This window comes from Aspergillus alliaceus, assembly GCF_009176365.1.
Source record: "Aspergillus alliaceus strain CBS 536.65 unplaced genomic scaffold BDW43scaffold_14, whole genome shotgun sequence".
Classification (NCBI taxonomy): domain Eukaryota; kingdom Fungi; phylum Ascomycota; class Eurotiomycetes; order Eurotiales; family Aspergillaceae; genus Aspergillus; species Aspergillus alliaceus.
The window spans coordinates 269,966-290,151 of NW_022474697.1; the positions used below are offsets into that span (position 1 = coordinate 269,966).

Here is a 20,186-nt window from a genome sequence, read left to right on the forward strand (position 1 = left end):
TTGAGTCAACGGGCTGACTGAACTCGCTGACAATAGTCAATTATATAGAATTTGGCCCCCATTTGACATCTTCAAAAAAAAAAGGAGGTATTGTCATACTGATCGTTCCGTCTCAACTGATCGGACACCCCATGCTGACGAACTACTATATTTAAATGCAACACGACTAACTTCCCCTATCTAAGTAAGCGAGGAAAAAAGCAAACGTGAGGGGGGAAAAGCCTTTGCGAACTGCGTGGCATATCATAATATGGGCATATGCAGGGAGATGGGTACGAGCGCTACTTCAGCAGACACAGCCGACGCTCGTGTCTGGTCAAATCTGGCCATTTGAAAGCCAAGTAATGCCCAGAGCAGAGATTCCTCACGAAGGGTCGGAGGCAGTGCAAAAAAACATCCACGACCAAGCGCCTGAGTTGTCTAGCAGAGCTAGAAGATGTAGCAGTTGATGTTATTGGACCATCAATTTACCACTAGACTAGTTGGAGTGATAGTCGGTACACTGTTGAAATTGACAGCCGAGTTAATTCTTGATTTCTCCACTCTGAAATCGTATTCACTCAGACCTTCAGAAGAGAAAGGAGAGCGAAGGAGTCGTTGAGGCTGAGTGGAGACCATGGATGGGATTGCAAACCCGTGATTCAACACGTGCCCCAGGTGCTTACAATATTTTTTTGCTTATGCCCCCTTAGGGACTTACAAAGTACATTGAAAAGGTTAATAAAAATTGGGTATGTACGCATACATCAAGACAACACTCCTTGCAATATCCAGTGACCTATTCTCTTTCCTGCCAGACATCGCACCATAATTAACGCCATGAACAGAGGGAATACAAGGCAATCAATAAAAAACTGTGAACCGAACGACGAGAAGTAAGAGAAAAGAAAAGAAAAGGGCATACCAGCATCGGGGATATTCGGTGGGTAGGCATAGAGATGAAAAAGAGAACGGGGGTGTTTTTACGCTATAAGTATCATGGCCCTGAATATGCCGTAGCCACCCACATGAATATATTATGTGAAGAGAACCTCTTTTAGTGATATCCGTTCCTGCGGGTGCGACCAGAATAGTGGGAGCTACCGAGCTGGAAGTATGGGTGCATGCATGCCTGCTTAGCTGAGAGTCGTCGTGCTGGGTCATATTCTAAAAGGGCGTCCAAGAGATCAAGCCCGTCTTCTTCTAAGCCAGGAACAAGCGCGCGGGTTTCTTCACGCTTCCATTTGGGGAAGGTCGGCTTGTAGTCAGGGAAGGAGGTGACACCAGGCCAAGTATTCTCGTCCGGTGTACCAAGCAGTCTGGGTAGAAAAAAACAGTCAGATACTATGTCGCTTTTTGTATTCAACATATGGAGTGTGGGTTAGCATACCGGAAAATTTTGAAGATTTCATCGATTTCAGAGTCTCCAGGGAACAACGGCTTTCGGGTGCACATCTCGGCAAAGATAGCTCCGCAAGACCACATATCAACGCCCGTGGAGTACTGGCGTCCGCCAAGTAGAATTTCGGGAGAACGGTACCACAAAGTCACAACCTAAAAATAATCAATACCAGTTCATGACAGAAGTAGTCTAGCTTAGATAGAAATACCTCATGAGTGTAGGTCCTCAAAGGAACACCGAATGCCCTTGCTAGTCCAAAATCGGCCAATTTCAGGTTGCCGTCACGGTCGATCAAGAGGTTCTGAGGCTTGAGGTCTCGATGCAAGATACGGTGGCTGTGGCAATAGCGAATACCCTCAATCAGCTGAGCCATGAATTTCTTGACCATGGCTTCTCCCAGGCCCATGCTTTTGCTTAATCCAGACCCATCCGGAAGTGCTTTGCCGCGTCCACCTTCGCTTACAGGAAGAGCCTCCATGTATTTCTTGAGATCCAGATCGAGGTATTCGAAAACGAGATACAGTTTGTGGCCATCTGCATGAACAATATTGAGGAGTCGTACAATATTAGGGTCGCTCATTTCCTTCAGCAGGGAAATCTCACGGATGGCCGTGCTTGGGACGCCCTCATCTTCTGCCTCCAACCGAATCTTTTTCAGGGCAACGATGCGGTTAGGATGTGTGAGCTCGCGGGCCTTGTAAACAACACCATAGGTTCCTAAACAAATGGAGTCGAGTCAATTACAGAAGAGCTTCTCAATTGCAGAAAGGGGGAGATCAAGGGTTGCAGGCCCAGGGGGTTATTTCTTCGGAGCCTTACCCTCTCCAATTTTCTCGATTTTCTGGTAATTTTCCATGGCGGCTATGTAAAGCCCGAAGGACAGCGTTACAGGCTTGGGTCAAGAGAGGGATACTAGATCAGTGTCTCGTCTGAGCCACTGAAACGCGGGGCAATAAGTAGAAATGTACTGTAAAATAACAGCGTTGTGTTGCCCGGGGAGGAAGCGAGAAGAAAAACAATAAACGGGGGGTTTTTCTGGCTGGCGTCAGATAGCTGTTGGTTGAGGGAATGGTGGTCAACGGTTAAAGGAGGTACAGTATGATCGCCAACTAAGCTCCAATTTCGAGCATCGAAGGATTCTGACCAGCCAATTCCAAAACCTGCGTTGTCGATTCGATGGATCACTTCTCTAGAGTCTTTTCATGCCCGTTCGGTGGTGGGGAGCAAAGGCGGTCAAAGTGATATCAACAACAGTAAACAAAACCCGCGTCTGAAGGCGGTGAACACCTTGACCGGCTGATTGCCTATTTTTTTTTCTTTTTGTATGTGCATCCATATGGATAGAAAAAATTCCAAGAAGAAGACTTCATATCTTCCCAATAGACCCTGAGATCTCACCTATGTAATTGTCGTTGGAAAGATCGAGGGTTATGCGCTTTGAGATTAATCGCACTAGTATACTAATGCTTTAAATGCAGTGAACTGATTCACCGGGTATCAAACTGCATACTCTCTCGCTATGGTTCACATTAAAAGTTTTAATGCACATGAGCGCCCACCAGAGGCCATCCGTCAACGCTACAAAGAAATTCAAAAAGCGACACTTTCGGAGATAGCCTTGGACAATAGGATTATCGATCTCCAGGCTCTAAACCCCGATAAGCTTCAGGGTGGCATATCTCTTGCGCAACGGCTGTCGGTTGAGCATATCCAGCCGATATACCAGCAATTTGTACGTTCATTCAAAAAAAGTCAAGAGGATGGAGATACGCCTAATAAGGATATACCAGTTTACACCCATCGGTCCGTCTCTGGTCAGCATTTTGCCCTAACGCTTTGTCAAGTCTTGCAATTTCAGCTCCTAACGAGTGGTAGGTTTGCAAATGGTCCCATCATTGCTCCCTCCAGGGGTGCAGATAGAACTTTTGTCTCGATTATTACACAGAGATCTGTCTAATACAGAGCATCAAACCAACCTTCATCTACATTACAATATGACTTACCCTGGTCAAGCGGAAGATACGCTTGCTGAATGTGACGCAACGTTGTCGTCGGCTAGTAATATCTCAAAGAGAGCTGGTATCCTGTCGTTCTTTGAAGATAACCCGACTCGTGCCATATACCCGAAAGACCCAAACGTACATAAACCGTTGACCGTTCAACAAATCTTAAACAAGAAGCTCCGATGGGCAACTTTAGGCGGCCAGTACAATTGGACTACCAAACAATATCCGACTGAACGCCCACCGGCATTCCCGGAGGATGTTGCAAATGTGTTGCAAGCAGCATTTCCACAAACGGAAGCTCAGGCAGCCATATTGAATCTTTATTCCCCTGGGGATACTCTGAGCCCCCATCGGGATGTCAGTGAAGAGTGTGATGTTGGCTTAATTAGTGTTAGCTTCGGCTGTGACGGCCTGTTTCTCATCAGCCATGATGATGGGGAGGGCTGTGAAATTGTCCGACTTCGCTCTGGGGATGCTGTTTACATGGACGGCACGTCGCGCTTTGCATGGCATGCTGTGCCCAAGATCGTCCCAGGAACATGTCCGGAATGGCTGGCCGATTGGCCATCGCGTGCGGTTGATGACGCAGACACTTCAAGATACGACAGGTGGAAGGGCTGGATGTCGGGCAAAAGAGTCAATCTAAATGTCCGACAAATGACGGTCACGGATACTCACAGTTGAACTTTGCCATAAATTGATATGGCACAGGAGCAGAGGAAACATTGTCAGCATACCCCAACCACAAACAAAATATACATAGAATTCTCCACTGTAGATATTTAGAAGCAAATCCACTTTATCTGTGCACATAAACCACATTCCGCCTCTCCATAACGTTGGCCTCTGCCACGAAGTAGCTCAGCTATTCCCAAACGAACGTGTCAACACACTATAAAAATGCTAATAATATGCCCAGGGAGATCTCTTTCTATTAACGTCCCTTTGCTCAATACTCTGCCTCCTACGAGAAGTTTCGCCAATGTGCTTCTCGCCGAGATCGGACTAATTCATGTTTATACAATTTACTCCGCCAACATATCATCAGACACAAAAACAGACTAAAAATAACTATACCATTCTATATAAAGATAATTATTCAAATAAAATCAAAATAATTTAACCCACGGATCAAACAAACGAGACCAATGCATATGGAAGTAAGTCTACGCCCCCGAATCCAAGCTCTGCGCCTCGCACATTTTAGCATAAATACCACCTTTCTCAACCAATTCACTATGCCTTCCACACTCGACGATCTTGCCTCCCAAAAACACAAATATACAATCCGCCTCTCGAACAGTTGAAAGCCGATGAGCAACAGCAACCGTTATTCTCTCCCCACTTGTCGCAGCTTGCATCAACGCCCCTTGCACAACTCTCTCCGACTCCGTATCGAGCGCACTCGTCGCCTCATCCAAGAGGATAACCCGAGGATTCCTGATCAAGGCCCTTGCGATCGCAATCCTCTGTCGTTGTCCTCCAGAAAGCTGGCTGCCGCTTGTCCCGCAGGGCGTCTGGAGCCCGTCCGGCAGCGAGCAGATAAAGTCCCATACGTTTGCTGCTTGGCAGGCATCTTCAACATCGGAGATTGGAGCACTAGATGACGCTGACGGTGCCATGTCTAATCCATACGAGATGTTCTCCATTATACTCCCCGGGAACAGTGTCGGCTCTTGTTGCACGAGAGCGACTTGTTGTCTGTATAAAAGTGGGTTCATGCTGTTCAGTGAGGAGGAATCGACCCTGATGGTGCCTTGTGTTGGATCGTAGAAACGTTCTAGCATCGAGATCATCGTGCTTTTGCCGCAACCTGAGGCGCCCACTAGCGCTACAAATTGGCCTTTTTGAATCTGGGTATTATACCATATTAGCTTTGTACCTCTGGTATTGCGAAAAGAAAAAATACAGTAATAGTAAGGTAACCTTTTCGGGAATACGGAAATGAAGAAGATGATAAGAGGGCATACGTACATTAAAGGATACCCCCTTCAGGACACGAGTATCAGGCGCAAGTGGATAGGAGAATTGAATATCCAGAAATTCGATGTTTTGGCATCTGTTTAATGGCCCTTTGTCTCGGTTTTCTGGCGTTTCTTGGATCGTAGGCGGTAGATCTGTTATCCAGAAATAGTAGTTTGCCGCTTCATTGGCTTTCGTGAAACTACTCGAAAAGCTGAAAAATTGACCAGCAGCTTGGCCGGAGAAATAAACGCCCATAAAAGATATGATAAACTGGTAAAACGTGATGTCTCCGTCGTGGATCAATTTGGATCCCCACCTAGGACCACGGTCAGTCTAAATCATCGAGGGAAGGTAGCAGACAATAGAACTAGAAGCAGGAAAAATAGTATCAAACGGAATCGCACCAAAATCCTAACCCAAGAATGAAGTATTCAATAGACTGGGTCAAGGAGAACCAAATCATCATGGTGAATAGTGGGCCAGTTGATGTTCGAATGGCATGGTCAAGCTCATCCGTATACTTCTTCAATATTCTCTCCTCCATAGCGAGTGAGGAAACTGTTCGGATAGCAAGTACCGCCTCCGACGCCAATGAAGCACTCTGAGAGAACCTCTTTCCCATATCGGTATCCATCTTCGTTTCAAGGCGGATGCGAGCATAGCCTGCCAATAGCATGGGCGGTAACCCGACAAAGACACCCATGACACCTAGTTTCCAGGAGATAGCTAGAGCAAGGATGCTAGACGCAAGCACGTTAATACCAGAGAGAACTACAAGGGCGATGTTAAAGCCCATAAGCTCTAGAATAGATTGTGGATGGGCATCGAGTCGGCTGGTTAATGCTCCAACTGTATTCTCGGATCGGTCGAAGAAACGAAGGTCTTGTTTGAGTATGGAATCGAAGAGATCGCGGCGGAACATCTTGCTGAATGTCTTATGGCTCGGGTTAATAACCAAGATCAGTGAAAAGGGTTAGATGCGTACTGTACCTGTGCGATAACGTTTGTGGCCCAACCTAGACAAAAGTAGACAACAATGCAGCCAAGCGACATCACAAAATACATCAACGCAATGAAGTTGCCCCGTTCAACCATGTTTGGGGAAGTGAAGATATCCATGACATTTGCTAGAAGTAGTGCTTGACCGGGGAAAATGGCAGCTAGTAGAACAATTAGCTGGTTTTATAGGCTATAGTGAGAATATCATAGATTACCTCCTGAAGCGCAACAAATAATAGTAAGAAAATACCAAGGCCTAAGATTGGGTGTAGATATAACCAACTTGGTTATACTGCGAAATATGCCGCTCCGTTTGTATAGTCCAAAGTCTTCACGGTGCTGCAGCATTTTCAGATGCCGTGCCTCAGCCGTCTCGTATCGCACAAGTGACTGGACAAGAACAGTCTCTTTGTCAGGTATCTCGTCAGTACTTTGTTCCGCAAGATCTGCTGATCGTGCTGCCGACAGATCTTGTGCCTTGACTAAACTCGCATATGCACCACCCCTAGCAACTAGCTCGCCATGCTGACCTTGTTCAACAATCTTACCTTTCGACATCACCACAATATTGTCGGCGTTGCGGATTGTTGCTAATTTATGAGCGATCACTATGGTTGTTCGATTCCTGGAGGCACGATCCAAAGCCTGTTGCACGATGCCTTCGGCGTGTGGATCCAAAGCGCTAGTAGCTTCATCCAAGAGGAGGATCTTTGGCCCAGAGATGATGCTGCGGGCAATGGCAATTCTTTGTTTCTGTCCACCTGATAGAAGGCCTCCTCTTTCGCCAATTGGCGAGCCATAACCATGTGGCAGGTTCATGATGAAGTCGTGCGCGAATGCGAGTTTGGCTGCGTCTTCCACACGTTTCTGCTGCTCTTCAAATGAAGCTGCCTCCCACGGTGTACCGATAAGGCCGTTCGCAATGTTCTCAAAAACGCTTCCATTGAAGAGAACTGGTTCCTAGTTATTATTAGCCCCGTTTCGAGGTAGCATCATGAGACTGTTATTTACCTGTTGCACAAGCCGAACGTTTGTGCGAAGCCACCTTAGATTCAACTGCGAAATATCTGTACCATCTAATCTTATTGAGCCGGCCAAAGGCTTATACCATCGCTCGAGGAGCCCGACAATTGTACTTTTACCAGACCCACTGGCACCCTTGTTTTCCGATACGGGTCAGCGCACCCTTGGCTTGAGTATAGAAAGAAGACGATCAACTTACGACTAGAGCAGTGACTTTTCCCGCCGGGACATGAAGGGAGAAATCCTCTAGCACACATACGTTTGGGCGGGATGGGTAATTGAACCTAACATGGTCAATGTCTATAACGCCATGGGTATCCTGGGGCTTATCCCCGGATTCGTCGAGCGGGTCGATCTCAGATTCTCTGTCTATCAAAGTAAAGAGTTCGGCTGCTGCGCTAGCCGCACGAGTGAACGTCACCGCATGTGGAGCGATCGATGTAATGGTACTCGCCGCAATGACCACGGAGAAAAGGACTCTGTTTCTCGTTAGCAGGGAAGAGTGGACCAATTTTATCAATACTAAGAGAAGAGGGGTAGAAAGGATTACTTACGTGAAGACAGTTCCTATGTCTGGAATGTCCCCTCTGTGAAGCATGTGTATGCCCTGCCAAAATGCCAACCCCATTCCAGCATATATGATGAAATAGTCCGCCCCGAACAGGACGCCATACAATGCATTTTTCTTCATTCCGATTTTAAATGCGCTTTCTAAGTACTGTCCATACTTTCGGAGAATCCTGGGTCGAAGGCTGAACGCGTGAACGGCTCGGATACCACTGAGAATATTTTCAGTATATGATGCTGCCTGAGCGTTAACCTTGAGAATGTTCGTCTCATAGCCGGCATCGATGATCGAAAGACCCCCACCAACGACAATCAGAGCCGGAACGATGCAGATGATGATCAATGTCAGCTTCCAATGACTGATAAAGGCGAGGATAAAAGCTGCGATGAACGTTGCAATCGCCTGGATGAAGATCCCCAGTTTCTCGGAGATCCCGGAATGAATCAACTTGCCATTGGACGTGGCTTGTGCAGATATCGAGCCACTGATTCCTTGATCGAAGTACCCCGTTTCCTGGCTGAATGCAGCACGGAGGTATCTGTATCGAATGTTTCTGGTCAAATTGTAGGCCACGTATGTGAGGAGGGACGAGTAGACGTATGTACAGCCAAGCCGACCTATCCCGATATAGACAAAGTATAAACTGGAATACACAGTATTTGTTAGTTTGGGGTGAAATGCTTCTGGGGTATCAGAGGGGTAAGGCCTCACGAGAATTTGCTGACTTGAGACATAAAATTCTCTGGAAAACTAGTGCCTACGGTGAAGTCACTGAGAAGAGTCATAAATTTTCCCAGCACCAGATTGACCATGGCCAAACTGATGCCAGAGCCAATTGAAGCAAGCAAGCTGATCACTCCAAGGACATAATCCATCGGCTGGCCGAAGGTGAAGACTCTCTAGAGATATTCAAATATGAAACAGGTCAGTCTAAACCTGTGCAAATATTGGAAAACAGGATACACTCAAAGCATACAAGGAAGCTTCTGAAAGTGGAATGGCTTTGGGTGTCTTCATGTTGATTTTTGTCTTTAATGGAAGATTTTGGAGAACCAGCGACTGATTTCTCCATTATTGAAGAATAATCTGATATAGTTCTGAAGGTGACCAAGAAAAAAGCGGGGATTCTATAATCAGGTAATCATAGCGGACAATGAAGGCTTATTATACGATGATATTTGCGTTGTTGTAGGTATCTCCAACACACTGAAGCTCAGGGAGAGAATAGTCTAGACTTAAATGTATGCCGATGATTCATATTCAGGCAGTTGTATTTAGCTTTAATACGAGACATGATCTAAGCATTTAAATTCAATAGTGACCACAGTGGCGGACCAAGAGAGGACTCAAGGGATGGCCCTGCCAATGGTAGAAATACTCAGATAAAAATAAGCTGTGGCTGTAGAATATCACGAACAATAAATGATAAGACGGAGTCGCGCGATGCCAAGAATCCGTTGCCTAAGCCTGGAGGACGGGTTCTTGGCATTCCGGGATCCCGAGAGCGCTACATTTAACCAATGATAGTATACTCCGTTGCATGCTACTATGGTTTTCTCTACTAAGCTTACAGTATTCTTGTCCCCCGCCAACACCTCACCTTACTTACCACCACACTCGATGCTCCCCCTGATATCCTTCCCGCTCCGATTATTATCACTTCGGCCCAGATGGAAGCAGATTCCGAGGATCTCCTGACTGATGATGTCTCCACCCTGGATAACCCACCTAAAGAAGAGCATGAAAGAGGGTTAGAGAGCCAAGCACGAGCTGTACAAAAATATTCCTTTATTTTAATTCTATGTAATCCTTACCAGATCATTTGCTGACCTGTGCTAGTGTAACCGCTGTCGACAGCGAAAGGTATGCACTTAGACGGCACCTTTCCTCGTGTGGAACTAGTGACTTACATAGGTACTCCATTCACCTTTCTAGATCCGCTGTGATCGCTCTGTTCCATGCTCACAATGTGTTCGAGCAAAGACTCGATGTATGTACTCTGGACACTATAGACCTAAGGAGAAAAGGCAACGGGTTTTGATTTCTGCCCAGTAGTGAGTACTCCATCCCTTTACTCAGTCTCTTTAAGTACTCATCCAGCTTCGATAAGTGAACAAAGAATGGAATATATGGTACAGAAGCTGGATGAGCTTAGCGAAAAGGTAGCCAAGCTGAGCAATGCTTCATCTATCTCGTCGGGCTCTCAACAGCCTATATGTGGGCAAGTTCTAAATGATTACCCATCCGTATCTGCATCTCAAATCCAGGCCAATATTGAAATGAATAATTGCACCGTAACTTCCAAAGCTGAATACGAAGGCGGATCGTCACTGTCTGCGCACGCCATCTTTGCAACAAGGTATCTCCAAGAGGTGGTCAACAGTACAAACTCTGCCGAAATTGCGCAGGAGATGACCTCAATCCTCGATACGTTACACGGTATAATTGAGGACCAGAAACAACAAAGGGATAGTCTTGAGAATCTCTACCCACATGCCAAGCCCATACCTCCTGGCTCTAGCACAAGGCATCTTCCCATGCCCCCGGTTGAAATGACTCTTGCGTGTTTGCGAATGGCTAAAGGTACACCCTACAAGATCATTAGTGTTTGTTTATTGACTGGTTATTTCGTTAGAGAATCCTAGAATTCTGCGTTTCTGGCTCATCGAACTGGTCTCCGTTGCGCAGTTCAACGATTACTTCTTGAGAGTCTACTCCCCTGGCCCAGCCACAGATGCCGATATGATCATAGTCAACGGCGGTCTTTACTGGTTATTCTGCGAGTGTGCTAGCTTGTTTGAAGATAAACAGGTTGCAGAAACCTATACTAACCAGGCTATGCTGTGCCGGGATAACCTTGAGACCGTTTTGTCAAACCTCCCGTTTCACATGCCAGTCACCCTTGATGTTGTCTTTTCTATGAGTATTGCGGTAAGCCAAACTTCACTCCCCCATTGTATCTGCTTTACCCAAGATTGGGAGCAGGTGCTAATTTCTTTTCAAGACAACATACTGTCTCCAGATGGCGAAACCGTCCGTGGCATGGAGCTTCATTACCACAGCATCCCATCTGTGCCAAACGCTTGGTCTCCACAGCGCCCACGCTCTAATCGCTGACAACCCAGAAGCCAAAACACACAAGTTACGCTTATTTTGGTCCGTGTACGTCTTGGAGAAAGCACTGTCTCTGCGCCTAGGTCGGTCATCAACTTTTCGAGATGAAGACATCACAGCACCGCGGTTGACTCTGGATCAGAGCGTAGAGACACTGTTGGTACCTAAATGGATCGATGTAGCATCTGTTCAGGGCAAGACCTACGACGATATCTATAGCCCCAGCGCTCTACTGCAACCGGTAAACACCAGAATCTCCCGGGCAAAGGCTCTGGTGGTTGAACTGAAGAAAATCATGGAATGTGAAGATGAGTTAGAGGTAAGCACTACCCTTCTATCCTGCCGTTGCTCAAGGCCAGACTCACACTTTTACTTGACTAGCTAATTACTTCTTCATATAAACTAACGCATCGTTCCAGCAAAAATACAACAACGCAAGACGCCATGCTATCGGCGACGCCCTTGACGAGATTATCCAGCGCTCCGACAGGGTCTGTAACTTGTCTCTACTATCCCTCATTTACCGAGGGATACCCCCTGAAAAGCCCTCTGGAACCGCTTTTTGCGACGAATGCATAGCGACAGCCAGAGAAGCCCTAAGGGAGCATGAAAAATGCGTCTCCCTCATTCTCAGAACCCCCTGGGACGACAGCTTCCTGGAAATGTACATTAACTGGTTAGTCATTCATGGCCCCTCTGCAGCAAATAGCTAACATAACCACTCAGGACTCTGTTCCAATTCCCCTTCTTCCCGTTCATCGTCCTCTTCTGCTACATTGTCGAGACGTCCGAGCCCGACGACCTCCAATGCCTAGGTGCTTTTGTCGAAGTCCTTCAATCAATCCGTTCCTCCGCTATTTACAGAAGCTGCAAGAGTCAAGTCCGTCTTTTCCGAGCTCTATACGACGTAGCAAGAAAGTATGTGGAGGTGAAGGCTAGCACTCCCGGAGCACAGATAGATATTGCGAATAGCAGCATGGGTTCTCATAATGCGGATATAAACGCCGCAGGGCCTAGCATAATACCTACATCGTCGTCGCTAAACCCGGGACAAGCTCCTAACATAGGAGGGGTGCACGGTGCATCTGCGGCCGGGTTGCCTACCCCGTGGGTTGGGAGTGGGCAGCAGTTATTAACGCCTATGACGGGGTACGGGCCGAGTGTCTACGCTTCGGCGCCGGCGCAAGCAGATTTGAACAATAATATGGGAGTAGACTTGATGGGAATGGAGCTGGGGGATTGGTTTTATGAAAATCACCAGATGTTTCGGTTGTTGGATGATGGGCATTTCTGGTGAGTATTTGTTCTCTGTTCAGGAAAGTTTGATTTACGTGTATGACGGGTTCTTGTTACATTTGGAACCTTATATTGGATACGTAGCGGTACTTCACTGGTTATGTATGGACTCAATAAATTAAGTGTAATGTTCAGGGTTAGTATTGATGGGGATATATGATAAGTGGTCTGGAATCTTATAACCGAGGTCCAGAACAGCGCGCAGCTTTTACACGGTTGCTAAGCCGACGTTTAATGGGTTACGGTATGGGGAGCACAACGTCAATTGCGCTCACAAGGCGCAATGAACTAGTTGTCCATGTCTTGCGTAACAGATAACCAAAATTGTACCAGTACATATCTATTGAGAGGGTCGATTAATCAACGATACGAAAATGACCCCGCAACCCCACCATCTTATTAAGTTCGAAATAGGAGTTGCACCGCTAGTTCATCCTCCCTACTCAAGTATCAGGCAACAAAGGGGTAAGATCACAAATATATTAAGTAACCCTCCGATCTCTTGTATTGATTTCATAACACAGAAAAATATACCTTGTACGATACCTCCCTCATAGTTTACCATGACTATCTCCACCTGGGAAGAATTAGGGGACCTGAAACGCCGATCTATCTTGGAGGCGATCCCTGCCAAGTGGAGGTTTCAGCAGCCTATTCCCCCAGCGGAAGAACTTCGTGATGTGACCGGTTCCTATATTCAGCAGTTTTTGACCGCACGAGAGATAGAGATTACCGAGACTGATGCGGCGGGCATTGCCGAGCAGACGACATCAGGCAATTGGACTGCGGTTGAAGTGACGGAGGCCTTTTGTCATAGGGCTGCGCTTGCTCACCAGCTTGTATGTTGTATGCCGACTCTTACTGTGTCTATGGTAATACTAAACTGATACCGTAGGTGAGCTGTCTGCATGAGGTATTCTTTGATGCGGCAATTGAGGACGCAAAGAGACTCGATGCATACTTTGCGGAGCATAAAAAGCCGGTTGGGCCACTTCATGGTCTGCCAGTCAGCTTGAAGGATCAATTTCATGTCAAAGGAGTCGAGACGATGATGGGGTACGTAGGATGGATTGGTACATTCGAAGGCAAGAAGGGTGATCTGAGAAGGGCCACGTTCGAAAGTGAATTGGTCAAGGAGCTTCGAAATCTTGGAGCGGTATTGTACTGCAAAACCAGTGTGCCTGCAAGTTTGATGTCGGGTGAAACGGTCAATAACATCATCTCTTACACTTGGAATCCTAAGAACCGACTTCTATCCAGTGGAGGTAGCTCAGGTGGTGAAGGCGCATTGATCGCGCTAAGAGGGTCCCCTGGTGGATTTGGAACCGATATAGGTGGAAGCATACGTGTCCCATCTGTGTTCAATGGGGTTTTTGGAATCCGTCCCTCGTCCGGGAGGATGCCCTATGAGGGCGCTGCAAACTCGATGGACGGTCAGAACATGATCCTGTCTGTCGTTGGACCTCTTGCGACTACTGCGCGTTCTCTCACTCTCTTATTTAAGGCTGTGCTCAGTCAACAGCCATGGTATCATGACCCACTCGTGCTGGAGCTGCCATGGCGCGTGGATATTGAAGAGAAGACCCGAGCTCTTATAGAGCAATCAGCTCGAGGCTCTCCTTCTCTTTCATTTGCTATTATGCGCCACGATGGCTTGGCCCTGCCTCATCCACCAATAGCTAGGGCTGTTGAGATTGTCGAGCAAACTTTGAAGCGGTTGGGCCATAAGGTAACACAAACCTTGAAGGATTAGGATTATCACTGAGATAGGCAGACTGACACACGCTAGGTCATAGAGTGGAAGCCACCATCTCATCAGATTGGTACGGATATAGCTGTAAGTTTCTAATCTGTTCCATCAGACTATGTTCGAGATGTTGATTGCAGTAGATGAAGGTCTTCCACGCCGATGGCGGTGTGGATGTGATGCATGACTTTGGGTTGTCGGGGGAGCCAAAAGCTCCACAGTGTATTGTGAAGGAGGGGCCTACACAAAATGCCGTAGAGATCGCTGCACTCAACGTGGCAAAGCGGCAATATCAAAAGCTTTACATGGACTACTGGAATAGCACAGCTGAGATCACCGGTACTGGACGCCCTGTCGACGGTGTGATCAGCCCGTGTGCTCCACACGTTGCCGTGATACCCCAAAAATATTCTAGCGTTGGGTATACCACAATCATTAATGTCTTGGATTACACGAGCGTTGCGTTCCCGGTAACTCATGCAGACAAGACAGTTGATGTGCCTCAGCCGAGAGCCGAGTTCCTGAGTGACATGGACAAGCTCAACCATGAGCAATGTAAGGTTTTTGCCTGATCTGATACATCCGGGAAGAGTTACTGACGCCAAGATAGATGACCCTGAAGCTTACGATGGTGCCCCTGCTGGTCTTCAAATATTTGGGCGGCGGTTGGAGGAAGAAAAGATGCTGACACTAGCAGAGTACATCAGCCAAGAGGTGAGCTTACAACAGAACAAGGCGGAGCTTGAGACACGGTAGTTCATGACGTTTGAAGGGAGAAAGGATGAGTTCTTAAGATAGATGGTGATCCTTCCAGAACCCATGAGATCTTCATTGTTGTCTCTCGAACTAAAGAAAATATCCCGAAGTTGGACGACAATGTAAGTTTCTGCCTCGGTTGTTCAGAGCAGTAGTTTGTTGTTCTTAGTGTCAGAGTGACTAGTAAGAACTAGCTCCCGCATTGTCTTGTTACACTCCAATGCAAGAGATCTTTAATTGTTTCATTTGAGAGAGACATTTTTTTTTAAAGATCATGCCATACAGGTTTGGTTGTTCTTTAGATCGGAGAAATAAGAGGCTGGAATATCCCCCACAGCAAAAGCTTGGCGGTCGGTTGATCGTCACGTTCCCTCGTTATTTCTCTCTCCCTTTGCTCCTCTTCCTCCCCCTCGATTAAATACACTGATCGATCAGGGATCTTTTGGTCGTGTCCCTTACATTCAAAGATTTAGTCATAGCTTGCCCACCGCCAATATCCACCCATACTTGACACTTTGTCATGCCTTGAAGCTCTGTACTCTTGTTGGCTGGCGATTTATCCTTTGTTTCTTTAAACGCGTCTTTCCCGGTCCCACTGCGATTCTACATCTGCCACAACAATTGCGTCCTTGTGAAACATGGAAGAAGGCGCGTCTCATCGTCCGACTGAAACCCCGGAGGGCTCTGCTGGGGCCGAAGATAATACCCCCGGCGCGGGAAAGAATGCGGCTGTCAAGGACCGGAAATGTCAATACTGTCACCAAGCGTTTACCTCTTCTTCCTTGGGTCGTCATTTAGACCAGTTCCTCTTCAAAAAGAAGCCCGATGGGGTTCACGATGTCGAGGAAATCCGGCGCATTCGAAGTGGCATTACGCGACGACAGGCTCGTACCTCGTCCGGCAAACGGGATACTCCTGAACGGACTACGGGAAAAGGCCAGTTAGATTCATATCACACTGGCGAATCCGGGACGAAGTCGCGCGATGGGGTTAGAATGATGTTCAACACTCCCACATGGCATGCGACCGGTGTCATTAACGATATCCCCAACCCAAGTCAGTCGCACGACGGTCCTGGTGCATCGCGGTTTCCCTCTTCGCAATCCCGAGTACCTAAGCCTCTGCCCGATTATGCAAGTAGAGGCGCTAGCGCTAATAGCCCTGATACAATGAGGGCGCTGGAGCTGGCCCTGCGCGAGGTTCTGGACAATATCAAGGCTGCAACGTACGTTTTGTAGTCCACGTCGCTGGTTACCTTGTTCTGTTTTACTTTGCTGCGTATCGTTATACTGATTAATTATACTTGTTGCAGGTCAAGAATGCGCCCTCGAATGTCTCCGTTTGATTTCGATATTCAGTCGCAGACGTTTCCTTCACTCTGCCTGCAATTGCTACCCCCGCCCCCGAGTTTATTCGCAGCTAGCCCGTTCCCCTCACCTTCTTCCTTCCCGCTTCAGCCTCCTGGAGTAGAACATGTTGAAATAGTGCGACAAGCTCTCCGTGCCCAGATTGACCAGTGGCAGTCAGATCAACTTTCTACTGACTCTATCAACAACTCTCAGCCTGGGAGGCCAAGTATTGGTTTGGATGCGACCATGATCGCCCGAAGTGCACAACAGCATGAAGACATCAGTCTGCGGCACCTAGAATTGGCATTCAAGCATTGGGCTTCACTTCCTCCTGAAACGAGGCGAGATGCATGGCAGCTAGAAATTACCCGAGCGTTCGCCCGGGAAATGGAGAAGCGCAAGTCGTTGGATGACCAGCTGGCTCGTGTCCAACAAGAGGCGAACCAACTTCGCGCCCAAGTAGAAAGATTAGGCTCATGTCAATGGCCTAGGGAATTTGCTCTGTTCCCTCCAGATACGTTACCACTGCCTCGGGATGTGGCCCGCGAGTTGGATACGAACGAAAGCAAGATCAGCCCCGATTCGTCTCGCTGGGACTATGATAATGTGGTCGCGAAGTGGAAACGGGTAGTGATGCACGATAAGAGCATGGGTCGTGTCGGAGTTGGACGGTCCAGTCCTGTGCTAGACGATAATGGTTCTGCGGACAGCAAGCGTGGTAGCGATGAGCCAGTAAATCTTTCCAGACCAAGAATATTGCAACCTCCAGCGGCATTGAGTCCATCGGCTCCTTCGCCAATCCAGACAGGCGAGCCATCCGCGTCTTCTAGCCAACAGACTTCTCCATATTTACCACATGATGCCACCCGCAGCCCTAATGCCGGCCCTCAAGCCAAGCGCCCACGCCTTATGAACGGACATCATTCAGCGACCGCTGCCGAAGGAGCCAGTAGCCCCTCGACGAATCAAAATCCCCCTGGAAACTCCAAGCCATGGCACCCTCAGCAATCTCTTACCGTTTCTAACCTCACTGGGCCCTCGGGTCCTACTCCTCCCCCGTCTTCCTCTGGCACATGATTGCCCGATATCTCAAAAGTTCAATCACATTATGTCCTCCTCTATACTCCTCGCTCCACTTGTCCCTCCGAGTCGCAAATTGAATGCATTGATTGTTCCCAGTGCATTCAAAAAGTTTGTCGCTGCCTACTTTTGACTTTCGAAATACCAAGGAAGATCTAGGGTATCATTACTGGCTCGTTATATAGTATAGCATGACCGTCGTCGGGGGCATATACGGATACTTCGATAATTCTCTGTATAAGTCAGCTTCCTACTAATGTAACTATAATCTTCAGTGTATGTTCGGGCTCAGCTAGTGCAGTTCGAATGCAACTATGCTGTGCTGCACGTTCAATCCAAATTCCATGCCCTTGATTTATTACATGCAGGCTCCCTTATATGCAATTAACGACGCCGTAGTATGCAATGACACGAGAATTCCTAGATGATATTATATAAAAAGGAGCATTCGCCTGAAAGTGTTTTTGATATCAAGAAATGCACGGTATATTTAATAAATAGCAGCCGGTGATTCACCTTAGTGCAGTGACTAACAACAAAGGATATCCTTCCCGTTGTTTATTTGACTGGATATCGCATTCGGTTGAGACCATTTCCATGCTCCAAAGAATCTTGAAAACTGTGGCTGCAAAGAATGCAAGCGGCGCTATGCGGCTCCAAGTCCGGTATTACCGATTCTCACAACATCGACGGCGTCGTGATCATCCTCGACTCCTGCTATAACTATATTGTGACTAGGGTGTACACCAGTCATGGCAGAGTCGTCGAGATACTTGCGGCCTTTGACGAGGATAGCGAACTCTCATTTGTCCCTAGTGTTAGGGCTTCACTCCCGAGCAAGCTATACGCCGAGCTTCTCACAAGAAAACAGTCCAGAGCCAAGGTTATTAAGCTTGCTAAGCCGATAGCCCATCTTCGTGAAAGCTCTCCTGTCAAAGAGTCTACGCACCATATCCTTGTTGGAGTCAATTCCTTACGTCTTTCCCCACCTGAGGGTACTGAAGAGGTCCCCAACAAGGGGGAAAGGGGAGAAGCTGGACAAAGTTCCGGTTATATTTTTTATCAACTGTGGACGTGCTACCGGCTAGTTTTTATTTTTATTTTTCTTCTTTCGAGGAGCATATATCCGACACGAATCTAACCTGATACAGCTTTTCGCTAGCTGCGCAGTGATTATTGTGGCCGGTATATACTTCCCTTGATTAGGTGTGTGTCAGATACTGAATTGGCTTTTGGGCTTTTGATACGAAACCGCATAAACGTGAAATTTTGGGGAAGTCTATCCACTGTACATAAATGTGGTTTAATCAGAATCCCACTTGTCCTACGATTCTACCCGAAGAGAGAGAAAAAAAGGATTGGACGGACTCTGTACAATTGGTCGTGTTCATAAGGATGCACTCGCCAACTTCCGTAAGCTTTTCTCCAATTCTCGAACCATTGGTCCCGAGGAACCCACGGCATTTCTGTATGTGCAATAAGTGCAACTCAGCCTAATTGTCGCCTCGGGTGATTGAATGCAAACCTTTCCCTTTGGTCATCTGACTGTGAGTATAAGTCTTGTCCGAAGGCATTTGCGAGAGGACTTTACTTTGACCCAGGCCCTACTGCCCGCATAGCCTTGACTCGAAAATCCATACCGATAGAAAGATTTGATAGAGCTCCTCGCATAGTACATATGGATGGTACGCCATATGTGTTCACGTTGAGGCCCTCACATCGCGTAGATGAACAAGTACAAGGAAGAGGAGAAGGGGGTGGAGATGGTGGAAATACTAGGGGCGAAGAGGGCAGTCTCTGCGATGACGCCTCTGTGGATTCTTGGAGAATAATAGATAACCTGTCTTCCACAGGTATTATTAGGCTTAGATACTGAATATATAGAACCGTGTGCAGGACGTCGTATAGTAACTAGTTTTCTCACTCCACTCACCAGCTGCACTCAAGAGAGTAACGAGAAGCAGGACACCGTCAAGCCAAAAATATTCCCCTCAGACGGACAATGCTCTTAGAAGTAACAATCACGGTGACTTACATCTTTTACGTTCCGCCATACGATGCTCAAAGAAAAAAGATAGAAACAAAAATCCCCAATAAAAGCCACTTCCACACTCTCAATCCTAAAAGACAGAACAAATCCAGCATTTTCCCCCTACCTGCCTCATTTCTCTCTCCTTTTTCCCATCTCTCTGTCCCTCTCTTTGCTCTCTCCTCTCTCTCCTCCTCCCTCCCAACAACAATAGTCTCACCTCCCCATTCCCAAACCCCTCCTGTCCAGATAAAAATGCCAAATAAAAACTACCTACTCCATAACTACCTTCTTCCTATACCTCGCACACCTACACCTAAAACAAAACCGCGTGCTCTTCACCCTCACAAACCGCGTCAACCGCCCACGATAGCACCGCGGATTACGCTTAGAGACGCCCTCCCAATCATCCCAAATTACCTTCTTGTTGCACCTTCCGCAACCATAGTACTATCTGCCTCTATTACCATTCCTATTGCCATAGACCTGTTTTCGTTTCATGGAATGACCATAGCATTTAGGCCTTTTGCCTGCGAAGAGTCGGCCTGACCGGAGACTTGTTCGGGCGATTTGTCGGGGGAGAAGTTGGTTGCACATTTTTTTTTGTCAGGCTTTGGGCTAACACTGCACGATCGGAGGGGTAAAGGGGAAACGGAGGAAACGAAGTGATAAAGAAGAAAGAGAAAAGAAGATGATGGGAAAGGAGGGGTTACTCAGACTTATATACTACCACCTGTCAGGGTCATGTATGTACTCAGTAAGCAGCAACATAACAAGGTGTCGTGGCTACCAATAAGGATCTAGTCTCGTATCATTGGCTTGGGTAGCTTTGCATTGTCACCATTTGTAGCTTTGACGGTGGTTAATTGGGTG

At 47.2% G+C, this 20,186-nt stretch overlaps 7 protein-coding genes across 7 annotated transcripts; 5 read left to right on the forward strand and 2 right to left on the reverse strand.

The window, feature by feature from the left end:
* Nucleotides 1-602: 602 nt before the first annotated feature.
* On the reverse strand, nt 603-2,582 carry nimX (cyclin-dependent serine/threonine-protein kinase CDC28). Its single transcript, XM_032041479.1, has 4 exons — nt 2,201-2,582; nt 1,590-2,098; nt 1,370-1,533; nt 603-1,298 (listed from the first exon to the last, which is right to left on the reverse strand). Exons 1-4 carry the CDS (start codon nt 2,235-2,237, stop codon nt 1,037-1,039), a joined length of 972 nt encoding a protein of 323 aa, XP_031901761.1. The 5' UTR covers nt 2,238-2,582; the 3' UTR covers nt 603-1,036.
* Nucleotides 2,583-2,773: 191 nt separating this feature from the next.
* alkB (oxidoreductase, 2OG-Fe(II) oxygenase family) lies at nt 2,774-4,168 on the forward strand. The gene is made up of 2 exons (XM_032041480.1): nt 2,774-3,195; nt 3,257-4,168. Exons 1-2 carry the CDS (start codon nt 2,901-2,903, stop codon nt 4,069-4,071), a joined length of 1,110 nt encoding a protein of 369 aa, XP_031901762.1. The 5' UTR covers nt 2,774-2,900; the 3' UTR covers nt 4,072-4,168.
* A 336-nt stretch (nt 4,169-4,504) lies between these two features.
* BDW43DRAFT_271907 (ABC transporter ATP-binding protein) lies at nt 4,505-9,060 on the reverse strand. Its single transcript, XM_032041481.1, has 9 exons — nt 8,654-9,060; nt 7,929-8,585; nt 7,574-7,853; nt 7,363-7,509; nt 6,567-7,311; nt 6,343-6,512; nt 5,757-6,286; nt 5,362-5,668; nt 4,505-5,240 (listed from the first exon to the last, which is right to left on the reverse strand). Exons 1-9 carry the CDS (start codon nt 8,815-8,817, stop codon nt 4,554-4,556), a joined length of 3,687 nt encoding a protein of 1,228 aa, XP_031901763.1. The 5' UTR covers nt 8,818-9,060; the 3' UTR covers nt 4,505-4,553.
* A 1,434-nt stretch (nt 9,061-10,494) lies between these two features.
* On the forward strand, nt 10,495-12,353 carry BDW43DRAFT_299274 (fungal specific transcription factor domain-containing protein; the record flags this gene model as incomplete). Its single annotated transcript, XM_032044695.1, has 5 exons — nt 10,495-10,525; nt 10,578-10,873; nt 10,947-11,375; nt 11,476-11,732; nt 11,783-12,353. 5 exons carry the CDS (start codon nt 10,495-10,497, stop codon nt 12,351-12,353), a joined length of 1,584 nt encoding a protein of 527 aa, XP_031901764.1.
* A 562-nt stretch (nt 12,354-12,915) lies between these two features.
* On the forward strand, nt 12,916-17,281 carry BDW43DRAFT_299275 (amidase signature domain-containing protein; the record flags this gene model as incomplete). Its single annotated transcript, XM_032044696.1, has 7 exons — nt 12,916-13,191; nt 13,248-14,081; nt 14,142-14,189; nt 14,243-14,654; nt 14,710-14,813; nt 15,536-16,080; nt 16,168-17,281. The coding sequence occupies 7 exons, from the start codon at nt 12,916-12,918 to the stop codon at nt 17,279-17,281; spliced, it is 3,333 nt and encodes a 1,110-aa protein (XP_031901765.1).
* Nucleotides 17,282-17,918: 637 nt separating this feature from the next.
* BDW43DRAFT_309762 (uncharacterized protein) lies at nt 17,919-18,486 on the forward strand (the record flags this gene model as incomplete). The annotated part of the gene is made up of 2 exons (XM_032046770.1): nt 17,919-18,371; nt 18,436-18,486. 2 exons carry the CDS (start codon nt 17,919-17,921, stop codon nt 18,484-18,486), a joined length of 504 nt encoding a protein of 167 aa, XP_031901766.1.
* An 808-nt stretch (nt 18,487-19,294) lies between these two features.
* Nucleotides 19,295-19,970, forward strand: BDW43DRAFT_271927 (uncharacterized protein). The gene has a single exon (XM_032041482.1). The coding sequence runs from the start codon at nt 19,569-19,571 to the stop codon at nt 19,860-19,862; it is 294 nt and encodes a 97-aa protein (XP_031901767.1). The 5' UTR covers nt 19,295-19,568; the 3' UTR covers nt 19,863-19,970.
* Nucleotides 19,971-20,186: the final 216 nt, after the last annotated feature.